This window comes from Neovison vison, chromosome 3, assembly GCF_020171115.1.
Source record: "Neovison vison isolate M4711 chromosome 3, ASM_NN_V1, whole genome shotgun sequence".
Taxonomy (NCBI): Eukaryota; Metazoa; Chordata; class Mammalia; order Carnivora; family Mustelidae; genus Neogale; species Neogale vison.
Window position 1 is genome coordinate 24602425 of NC_058093.1, and position 12753 is coordinate 24615177.

General features: G+C 36.8%; 1 protein-coding gene across 1 annotated transcript in view; it reads left to right on the forward strand.

Annotated features, from left to right (window-relative positions):
• SPAG16 (sperm associated antigen 16) overlaps positions 1 to 12753 on the forward strand; it is a 1041622-nt gene that overhangs the window by 536750 nt on the left and 492119 nt on the right. Inside the window, exon 12 of the mRNA XM_044241541.1 lies at positions 6841 to 7026. Coding sequence (XP_044097476.1) covers positions 6841 to 7026 — 186 coding nt within the window. The remainder of the gene's footprint in view (positions 1 to 6840; positions 7027 to 12753) is intronic.

The following is a 12753-nucleotide window of genomic DNA, read 5'->3' on the forward strand; positions in this document are numbered from 1 at the left end:
GCCGGGCTGAGTAATCCGCTCGGGTTTGCTTTCAGGAGCTTTTGTTCCTTGATCGCTTTCCGTAGAGTTCTGGAGGACGGGAATACAAATGGCGGCCTCCTGGTCTCCGGCCCGGAGGAGCCGAGAGCCCGGGGCCCCACTCCTCAGTGCGCCCTCAGAGAACAGCGCCCAGTTACTCCCGTCTGCCTGACCTCCGGCCAGGCTCCGAGCTCACCGGGCCTGCGACTGGTTCAAGGTAACCCCGAACTGCGAGCTTACTGTCGGCTCTGTCTCTGCGGCCGGCTTTCTCGCTCCAATACCCGCAAGCTCTGCGACACTCAGACACCTCTGATCCTTCTGTGACCCTGCGGGACCTGAGGCCACGCTGAACCCGCGTGGTTTTCGCCCCGGTTTAGCCTCTGGAGCGATGTCCCTCAGTGGAACAGACTTTTAAAAGTCCCGATTTTGTGCTCCGTTGCTCCGCCGCTTGCCAGGAGCCGGCCCCTCCCCCTGGAGTCTATCTTCCTGTCGCTTTGGATTCACTTCTCCGCCAGTCCTACCTTTCAGAAAGTGGTTGTTTTTCTGTTTCTAGAATTGCTGTTCTTCTTCTCTTCGATCTGCTGATGGATTTGCAGGTGTTTGCACTCTTTAGATAAGCTCTCTAGCTGATCTCCTGCTAGCTGAAATAGTCTCAGCCTGCTACTTCTCTGCCATCTTGACTCCTCCCCCTTCATATCTTTTGTATCTCTGGTAAATAGTGGGCACTCAGGAAGAACTGGATAAGTTAATGAACTTTAAAAAACTCAATAATTAATTGTAGCATAAAACTATTTGGGGGAGACCCAATCACTAGAGAAGAAATTGGGTTGTTTAAATTCCTTCAGTGTGTAAGCAACTTGGTGATGTGCCAGTCAAGTTTGACTATAGATAAGGTCTGCTGCACATGGCAAAAATTTCATTCTTAATAAAGAGTGGGTTGCTTATCCCATGGTCCATGTTAACCAAGGGTCAGAAACACACAGGAGGGCTACAAATTGAGAGCTCTTGTCTTTGGTGTTATGAGAAAGAGGGCTGGGTCCTGGTCTGAATGAAAATGAGGAATATTCTAGAACTTTGTGTGCAAAAGGGCAGTACCTGGGTCTTCACATTTTGGGCCCAGAGAGATGGTAATTTGAAACTCCTCAAGGTGATAGGATTGACAGGAAGCCTGCTTCTTCCTCTCCCTCTGCCTGCCACTCTACCTGCTTATGTCCTCTCTCTCACTGTCAAATAAATAAATAAAATCTTAAAATAAATAAATAAATAGAAAGACTTTAGGGACTTTGGCATATACATAATTGTGTTTCATGTATTAATTCATTGATTTAATAGCTATTTAATGAGATTCCCTACGCACTAGGTATGAAGCTGGCTTTGGATATATAGCAGTGAATTAAAAAAGAGTTCCTGTTCTCATATATGCTACATTCCATTGGCAGAGAAAGAGGCAATAAATAAGTGATGTGTAGTTTAATAAATGGTGATAAGTGCTATAGAGAAAAGTAACACAATAAAGAGTAACAAAGATGCAAATAGTTGTGATGATGTAGTATTTTAAGTGTGATTATCAGAGATGCACTCCATGATAAGGTAAAGTTGAAGAGAAGGTCTTGAATGAAGTAATAGAGGAATCATGGGAATATCCGGGGAGATAGCCTCTTAGTGCTGGGGGAAGTGTGTAGAGATATCCATAGGTAAAAATGCTTAGTATATTTGAGAAGTACAGAATGATGATGGATGGAGTTGTGTATACAGTGTCCGGAGCATGTGACTAACTGTGAAATGAATAAATGAATATTATGTGTCTTTTAGAACACTGGGTTAAAAGAAAGAAAAGAAAAGTAAGTGTCAAATGTAGAAATTTTGAGATAGCTGAAAAAATAGATTTAATATTCTGAAAATAACTTTTTCCAGACACTAAGTCATAAGGTATGCATAGAAACAATTTGAATAAATATGAGAACAACTATATTTTAATACCTATGGATATATATCAAGATATAATAATTACCCAGGTTATGTTTTTCAAGAGTATTCCATTTTAATGTGTCACATGTATGCAAATGAATGACAACTGGAGAATACTCAGAAGCATGTTGGATACAATAAGAGAATTAAATAATAAAATAATTTCCAAGATTGAAATTGATACTTAAAAGTTTAAAGACATTCCTAGGCATCTCTATCTTATTTTTAGGATGACACCATTATTAATGATCTCCACATAAAGTTTCATAAACTAACTTACCAGTTTCTGCCCTTTTGCATCTACAACCTGAACAATAACATAAATGCACAGGATTAAACAAAAAGAATTAGTAACATGCTAGTAGTTTTAGAATTCCAACATTTTTCTGTCCTCTGTACCAAGATGTCTTGCTATACATAAACTTGTACATATAAATAAACCCTAAATTATGTAGGTTATTCCATTCTATTAACACAGATCTATGCATAAGTGAAATCTCTCTTTCCTTAATACATACATCGTTCACATACTCACACAATAAATAGTATGTCTTATGAAGCTGTCTGTATACCAGGCACTGGAGAGTCCATTTGCCAGCATCTTGCCATTCCTTGTAAAAGTGGAAAGACTGAGCTGAAAATCCAGTTGAAGTTTCTCAAACAACTAACGAAGGTTCACCTGCAGCTCCAAGCAATACACCCAACCAATTAAGGGCAGTGATTTTGCCACCAGGCAGGGATGGCCAACTCTTTCCTGAACACTGAATATTGCCTCTCTGCTTTTGCTAGAATCTGTAATATCTGCACAGAATGCTGTCTTCCGAATCCACTTCACTTATGGTTCTTGGTTGATTGTAGAGTTCTACACAAAAGAAGGATATATAATTTGAGAACAAAGGGAACAACACTTGGCTGTGGGCACTGTTTACTTCAAAAAAGACCATTCTCTGTGTGGACTGGTATTTGCTTTACCCTGCCACTGTGCCCTCACTTACCAGTTGAATGCGGCCAGCAGCCCTGTATCAAGACAAAGGATTTAGAACAACTTGGATGAAAGCAGTCTTAGCCCTTTTTGTTTCAACTTTTAACTCAGTTTGGAGGACTGACACCAGCTGGACACATTAAATGTAAATCAAATGTGTCTTAATGTTTCTCAAGTAATATAAATTCTAAGTTTAGAGTTTTCCAGATATAATCATTTTATGAGCTCATTGAAACCAAAATTTTTATTGTTTACCTCTAAAAAGTATGAGAAAATATTTTAATATAATTTGGTTATTTATTTTTCTGCTACATAATACATACCTATTCTATAGTAACTGAGAATATTGTGACTGATAGTCCTTTTACAAATTCAAATAATCCTGTTGAGTAGATAGACACAGCTTTATGAAACTATAGTATAATGGCAGTAATTGTATACCATCCTACTGTTTATGGACATATGGATAAACAATTCCACATAAAAACTAAACTAGAGATCACAGGAGAATCTGTTCAAAAACAGTATCAATTTTGAAGATTACCAAGAATTAAAAATGTGCTGTCATAAGAATTCTCTTGTTTGATTTTTGAAACAATGCTTTAAGCTATATTGATCTTTATTTTTAAATAAAGACAATAACTTTCAGAAATGTTAACTGTTAATGTTAAATGGCCCAAGGTTACGTGGGCTGTCCAGGAGAGCCAGAAGCTAACCAAATGTAAATTAGAATGATTTCGTGTACTTGCTAACAATCTGGATCTATTTTTCCTTTTCTGAGGATTCTGACTTCTCTTATTTGTGGGGAGCTGAGGGAAACTCTGACTTTTGCATGACTTAGAGCACCTTTTAAATTTTTGTTCATCATTCTTTCTCTCTTTCTTGCTCTCTCTGTCCTCAAGTGTCTTTATTTTCTCAGGAGCCCAAAGCATACAGTTTCACATATTTCAAACCATGTCTCTTGAAAAGCCAAAACATTTCAAAGAAATTCAGAAATTTTTATTCTACATATTTTGGTTTTGGTTGAGTTCATACACCTGAACAACAACCTCAATTTATTAAAACTTATGAGCATATTGTTTATTCTTGACAAAATATCAGTTGATGTCATGTATAAAGATGATTACAAGTGTTTCATTCCAGTTGTAATTATTACTATTGTGATTTTTTTTGTTTCTCTTCTCACATAGTTTAAAGCAAGGGAGAAGAATGTAAAACTTACATGAGTTTTCAGCCAGACTGAAATACATTACAGTAATTTTTATCCCAGATAAAGAATTCTATCCGTAATAGCATGCTAGTCTATCAGAAGGACAGGTTTGAGAAACAGGCATGGTTAAACTATTTTTGATTTTTTGGTTTGCTTGGATATTTATTTATGTAATTTTTAAAATTTATTTATTTATTTTCAGCATAACAGTATTCATTATTTTTTCACCACACCCAGTGCTCCTTGCAATCTGTGCCCTCTCTAATACCTACCACCTGGTACCCCAACCTCCCACTGCCCCGCCACTTCAAACCCCTCAGATTGTTTTTCAGAGTCCATAGTCTCTCCTGGCTCACCTTCCCTTCCAATTTCCCTCAACTACCTCTCCTCTCTAACTCCCCATGTCCTCCATGCTATTTGTTATGCTCCACAAATAAGTGAAACCATATGATAATTGACTCTCTCTGCTTGACTTATTTCACTCAGCATCATCTCTTCCAGTCCCGTCCATGTTGCTACAAAAGTTGGGTATTCAGCCTTTCTGATGGAGGCATAATACTCCATAGTGTATATGGACCACATCTTCCTTATCCATTTGTCCGTTGAAGGGCATCTTGGTTCTTTCCACAGTTTGGTGACCGTGGCCATTGCCGCTATAAACATTGGGGTACAGATGGCCCTTCTTTTCACTACATCTGTATAGAATCGATTCCATTTACTATAGCACCAAGAACCATAAGATACCTGGGAATAAACCTAACCAAAGAGGTAAAGGATCTGTACTCGAGGAACTACAGAACACTCATGAAAGAAATTGAAGAAGACACAAAAAGATGGAAGACCATTCCATGTTCTTGGATCGGAAGAATAAACATTGTTAAAATGCCTATACTGCCTAGAGCAATTTATACTTTTAATGCCATTCCGATCAAAATTCCACCGGTATTCTTCAAAGAGCTGGAGCAAATAATCCAAAAGTTTGTATGGAACCAGAAGAGACCCCGAATTGCTAAGGAAATGTTGAAAAACAAAAATAAAACTGGGGGCATCATTGCTTGGATATGTTTTTAAGTAAGCTCTAAGTGCACCATGGGGCTTGAACTCATGACCCCAAGATCAAAAGTTTCATGCTCTATGGACTGAGCCAGGCAGGCACTCCTTTTTGGATATTTTTAGACAATGTATCTTTAGGTCTTCAGTATTGAAAGGTAAAACTTCAGAAGGTAAATATATGTACAAATAACAGATGCAAAGGGTGCCTGGGTAGCTCAGTGGGTTCAGGGTCCTGGGATTCAGCCCCAGCATTGGGCTCTCTGCTCAGCAGGGAGCCTGCTTCCTCCTCCCTCTCTGCCTGCTTGTGATCTCTCTCTCTGTCAAATAAATAAATAAAATCTTAAAAAAAAAAAACTGCAAAGTAAAAGTTTTAAATATCTCTCTGTTAGTGAAGGACTACCTGTCATAGAGTAATTAATTTATTTTTGACTCTGCTAACCTGAAAAGTAAAATGGATATCCTTTTATAACTTTAATGAGAACTTCTTTACTCTGTAATCCACCTTTCCTTCACCACCTTTAAGCTCTCCCTCTCCAGTGATTCTTTCTCTTTTGCACTTAAAAATGTTATTTCTCTCAGGAAAAAGGGGAAAAAAAAAGAAAGCAAGTAAGCAAACTCTTACTTGGATCTTTCCATTCCTTTCTTGGAAATACTGAGTACCTTTCCTTATTCTTTTATGGCACAACTTCATTCATTCATATATTTTTTCATTCTGGAAGCATTTGCTGAGTACTTCAGTTAGTCAGTCCTAGTGCTTGATGCCATTGAAACAGAGAGGAAACAGTTCCCAGTCAAAATCACAGGGAAAAAGCACAAATAAGCAATTCATTATATTTGGGGAGAAAACTTACTAAGAGAACACATAGAAGGAGCATGCAATGAGGAAGGATCTGAAGAAACTGATGGAATTAAAATCTTGTAATTAATATTTTACCAAAAAGCCCTAGATGTTTCTGCTCATGTCATTAACACCCATTCATTTCTTAAACTAACACTCATGGCTACCACTCGAAAGTCATTGCTTTTAAACATTTACCAGTGACCTAAGTGGAAAATCCAATGACTCATCCTCAATTTCACTCAACTCTTCAAAATCTTTCCTCTCTCAAGATCTAGCTCAAAATCTCATTCCTGGTTTACTTTTTTCAGCATCAAAACTGCATTCCTGGAGCATTTAGTTAATCCACACATAAACAGTTGCTGACCTATTGTTTTGTATTACACAATGTTTTTGAAATTATGTCAGCCAATGTCTAAAATTTCATCATTCTGAGGCTACATTATCCACAGAACCTAACATATAGCCCTCAAACAAATACATACTAAAAAAAAAATACTGATTTAGTGAATTAATCTAGAAGAATATTAAAGAATTAATCTAGAAAGTGTGCAACGGCAGTTTTCTCATCAACTTGAATTACTGAACAATACAAATAAATACCTAATTATATGGAGTCAAATAAGAGAATAAGATTCAAGCATTTAATATGTCATTAGAAGCAAAAGCAACTCAGATACACACACAAATTAATGATAGCATATAACCACTCATAAAAAAATTCACAGATTGACTTTTTAACAAATTACGTTTTTATATTCTTGCAAATAGTGGCAACAAATTGGCTACTTCAAGCGGTGACACTACAGTTAAATTATGGGACCTGTCTAAAGGCAATTGCATTTTGACCTTTGAAGGACACAGCCATGCAGTATGGTCCTGCACGTGGCACTCCTGTGGTGATTTTGTGGCTTCTTCCTCCCTGGATACAACTAGCAAAATTTGGGATGTTAATAGGTAAGAAGTACTTTAAACATTACTAACCCTTTACACTAATAAATATACATGGGTAATGCTTTTTTCTCAGCACTATGACCAGGAAACATTAAAAAAAAAACAACTTGTTGGTTGATAAAATTATAGAAAGCTACGGAAATAATCTCTGTGAAATTCATTTCTAACTGTATTAATCATTGTTGATGTAACAGTCTTTTCTAAATGTAAGTATAAAGATCAAGCCTATGTAATAGGATTAGAAGTGTTTCATTGGAAAGCTGTTTGTTTTAAGCAGGAGAGAAACAAATACTTATTTTAAAGGGTTAAAATTTTAGTTCTCTCTTCCACAGGATTTCTTTATATTCAAACCAGCAATTTAATAGACATGAATATGACAGAGATAATAACTTGCTCTATGCTTAATTTTGGTATAATACACCCAAACTAAATTCTTCTTGTCAATTCATAAATTGCAAGAATTAATGTAATTTGATGTATGCAAAGTCCTGTACAAATACTGTATGGTTATAGAAGTTTTATATTTTTAAGACAGTCAAATGTATTATTTTACAGTGTCAAATACATCTCATCCATGTATTTATGTATGATTATTCTATTCTGTTAGGTATAAAAATAGGATACAAAAAGCTACTATCAAATATCCTGACTGCTTCAGCTAACTAAGGGACTATAAATCATCAGTCAGACTCCTTATCACTTTAATTATTGAAATAGTGCTCGGATTCTAAATATATGATAATCACTTTTAAAAGTTTAGGTAAACAATTGTCACTGAGCTGTTGTAGTTTACTTGTAGGAGAAAAATGGACTCACTGTGACAGTAAACACTATAGATTTGGGATTACAGGTAAAGCAATACCTTGAACAAATTCTACCAATTTTTTCTTGAATTCTTGGTTACATTTAGGAGAAAGGTCAAGTAAGATGCTTACAAAACGTCTGGTTTTCTGGAAGGATTCATTGAAAGGCTTTACTATGTCCTGTGCATAAGTTGACTGTCTCCTAAGCCCATGTAGCAGTTATTATGCTGTTTCTTCTCAGTACCAAACTTGTCCTCCTATGCCTGTTTTTGTGATGCTGCAACTGGAATTTTGCAGACTACATTTTTGCTTTGTCAGCAGACTCTCTGTTAGGCTTTGGCAATAGAGGGTGCATGTAGGAAACTGCAGGTTTGGGGGAGGAGGGGGGGACTTGATTCTCATCTCCTTCCTGTGGGGTTCTTCTGGACCTGTAGTTCTAGTGAGCATCACCCTGGCAACACTTCACTTCAGCAACAGCACTTTGTTCTTATCACAGCAGATAAATCCAGATAAATTGGCAGTTTTTCTAATGCTTGCGGAAAAGCTGCATTATGCTGTCATCAAAGACGTTAACTCCAGCAAACAGGCACCCTTTTCTCAGAGGTCTGTGTTCCCAGCCCATCATGGCCCCGTTTCTGAGCCGAGGAACACCAATACCAGTAGAGAAGTGTCCCCCTCCTCCAAGAGCTAAGTTTCATTTCTACAGGCACCCCTCTTCAAGTTCCTAGGTTTCAACAATCCACCCTATTTCTTTTATTCACTAAATACTATGGATGGTAGCTCTTTCCGACAGTGGCAGTTCTTTTTTTTCTCTACTTAGTCATCCAACAATGTTATACATAGGTAACAATCCCATAAATTAAATTCTTACTATTAAAATGTTGTTAGAGTTTTGTCTCCTGACTTGACCGATATAGGAAATTAATGAATAATTATCTGAATTATACAGATTCAGTTAAATAATGTTTGGCATAGTCTGCATCAGAAAACATGGCTACTAATAATATAATTTAGACCCATTTCTATCTCAAGTAGTGACAACTTAGATGTGTTTTGATTCTCAAATGTATACCATTTGCTTTTGTGCAGTAATCAATCATATGCAATTCTTAATTTTATTATGTTTCTATATTATGTGATCAGATTTAATAAATATTTATTATAACAGTATATTAGAATTAAAAAACACTTTACTGAGGTAAGATTGACAAACAAAAGGCTGTGCATATTTAATGTATACAACTTGATGAATCTGGTAATAAGTATACACCCATGAATAAATATACACCGTCACCAGTCTATGACATAAACCTAATATCACCTCCAAAAGCTTTTTCCTGTCTTCTTGTATTACTATTATTATTATTGACAAGAGCTCTTAATATTAAATCTAGCAAAATTTTAACTATACAATACATTGTTGTCAACTGTATATACTGTGTTATACAGTAGATCTCTAAGACTTATTTATTTTCTGTAACTGAAGTTTTAACACTAGTGTCAAATTTTAATTTTTATCACTGTTGGCTTAGACGAGACTCCTAATAGAAGATTGTGGTACATTCTATAATATAAAATATTTTCCAAAGTTTTAATCATTCAGTGTTAAAAACAAACAAACAAACAAACAAAAAAACAACTGTACTTAAAAAACTGGTTCCCACTAGACTCAGCCCTACTTGGAATGATTTCAAACATTTTGATTTAATGACTTTTTTCTGTGACTCTGATATCCAGATACTATCTCTTCCAGTTGATGCCCTGTAGATATTGATATAGCAGATCAAAATTGCTCCTAATTGATGTCAAAAATTCTTTATATTTCAAATTTCCTGTCAATGTCAAGGGCTTCCTTTCATCACCAAAGAGAAACAAATATATACCAATTTTGAAGCTGAGGTTGTGGACAAATAATGGCAAGTAAGGGAGAAATTAATTTTTTCTATAGTAGCTTTTGATATATGAGGCATATTCAAAACACTGGGTTGCAATTTAAAGTTATTCATGGATCAGTACTTTGTAGATATGTCTAAAACTGGTATCTTTATAATTTCATAGGTTAATGGAACCTATGGGATTTAAGGGGAGAGATCTTTTGCCTTTGAAAGGTGTTGGTGGCAGAAGCTGTGCTGTGCTGAGTCATATACTCTTATCCTGATGCCATATACCTTTTTTTTCTTAAAGATTTTATTTATTTATTTGAGAGAGAGAGAGTGAGAGAGAGCATGAACGAGGAGAAGGTCAGAGGGAGAAGCAGACTCCCCGCGGAGCTGGGAGCCCGATGTGGGACTCGATCCCAGGACTGCGGGATCATGACCCAAACCGAAGGCAGTCGTCCAAACAACTGAGCCACCCAGGCATCCCTGCCATATACTTTAATGAAAAAAATTATATTGATAGATTCTGCTGCTCACCAGAGAAGGAGCAGATTAAAATATATTCTTCTCTTTTCCAATTTGTTTTTATCTTTGAGCTCCTGGCTTAGTCTTGAGCATCTGTTAGTTGATGTCAGGTCCCTAGTTTTGCAACTGCTCCTCAATTGGACATTTCTTGCCAAAAGCACCCAATTAGCTTTTTATCAGAAAGTTGGATAACTGAGAATCACAATTAACATAAAAAATCCCGGATCGAGTCACATTTACTAAGTGCTAAGAAGAATCTCTGAACAGTATCTGTGGCATGGTTAGTTTGGACGTGTCGACACTCTACGAAGTTTCTATGAATAATTAACAGGAGTATTTCAATGATCTTCTGAAATGATTATTTATATAAAGTGGAAATTTATATGTATTTCAACTAGCAATCATTGATTTTTACCTTAGTTTTCAAGTATATTTATTAAAAGTCAATCTAAAAGCACACATGCACACTTAAACATACACACACATACACACATACTCACACCATTGGATCCTAAGTAGGCAGTGCTTGACACATAGTAGTTTGGTTGCATGAATGATAAAAAAAAAAAAAAATGTGGAGAAAGTGCTCTCCCTGCTCCCATTTACATTCAAGCTAAAATTTAATTGTTCTGTCTTATCCTACATAAATCTAAAAAGTGATTAAAATGGGATAGGAAATTCAGAAAAGATCTCAGTCAGCTATAAAAAATAGCTAGTGTTTCTTCAAAGAATAAGATTATCAATAGATATTCATAAAATGAATAGTGTTACACTGTGTTATAGATATTGGAAAAATTTAAGACTCCATAACTACCTTCAATGAGATTACAAGTAATTTTAAAATGCAGCAATATTGAAGCAATCAGAGAATATGCAATGCATCTGCAATTTATTATGTCAGGTAGGGTATTCTAGGTGACTCCTAGTTGCTTTTCTTCCATGGTAGCTGGGATTTGGCTGAGGGGTTCTACCAGACTATCACTCTGATATTTGGTAGGCAGACCTGCTTAGCTCCTAGCTTGAGGGGAAGGGATTAGAAACAGCCAAAATGTTACTGACTGTAACTGCCCCCACTGCTGTAACAAGATATTACACTGGCAAAAACGGAGTGGTTTCAGACAAGGATGCAAGGATACAGAGGTACTTGTAACATTCAACAGCTTCTGGACCCCAGTGAGATATAAATCTGCCATCCTTATATCCAAGAGTGTTGTTTCAGATGCCCTTAAGATTAAGTTGAGTGAGAAAAATAAAGCAGATTTAAGAACTATGTTTAGAAAAGTAATTTGTGATTACTTCTGCATTGCATTGACTGGAAGAAAATATGTTGGAAACCTTGGGAGTTTAGAAAATTTTATCTTATTCTTTTTTTTTTTTTTACGGTTTTTATTTTTTATTTTTATTTTTTTTCAATTTATTTATTTTCAGAAAAACATTATTCATTATTTTTTTACCACACCCAGTGCTCCGTGCAAGCCGTGCCCACTATAATACCCACCACCTGGTACCCCAACCTCCCACCCCCCTCCGCCACTTCATACCCCTCAGATTGTTTTTCAGAGTCCATAGTCTCTCCTGGTTCACCTCCCCTTCCAATTTACCCAAATTCCCTACTCCTCTCTAACGCCCCTTGTCCTCCATGCTATTTGTTATGCTCCACAAATAAGTGAAACCATATGATAATTGACTCTCTCTGCTTGACTTATTTCACTCAGCATCATCTCTTCCAGTCCCGTCCATATTGCTACAAAAGTTGGGTATTCATCCTTTCTGATGGAGGCATAATACTCCATAGTGTATATGGACCACATCTTCCTTATCCATTCATCCATTGAAGGGCATCTTGGTTCTTTCCATAGTTTGGCGACTGTGGCCATTGCTGCTATAAACATTGGGGTACAGATGGCCCTTCTTTTCACGACGTCTGTATCTTTGGGGTAAATACCCAGGAGTGAAATTGCAGGGTCATAGGGAAGCTCTATTTTTAATTTCTTGAGGAATCTTCACACTGTTCTCCAAAGAGGCTGCACCAACTTGCATTCCCACCAACAGTGTAAGAGGGTTCCCCTTTCTCCACATCCTCTCCAACACATGTTGTTTCCTGTTTTGTTAATTTTGGCCATTCTAACTGGTGTAAGGTGATATCTCAATGTGGTTTTAATTTGAATCTCCCTGAGGGCTAATGATGATGAGCATTTTTTCATGTGTCTGATAGCCATTTGTATGTCTTGATTGGAGAAGTGTCTGTTCATATCTTCTGCCCATTTTTTGATGTGTTTGCCTGTTTCGTGTGTGTTGAGTTTGAGGAGTTATTCTTAATAACCCTGACTCTTCAGACCCTTCAAACTTCAAAACCGTCCTCAGGGCCCTGAACTTGCATCCAAAGGAAGTTCACTTCTAGTATTTTACAGTGTGCACTGAAGGCACAGGCCATAGCACCCACTTTAGTTCTGGTCATAGAGGATAAGGAACAAGAACAAAACCTCCCCAAACAAAGACAGAGACCAGAGAGAACCATGGGCACA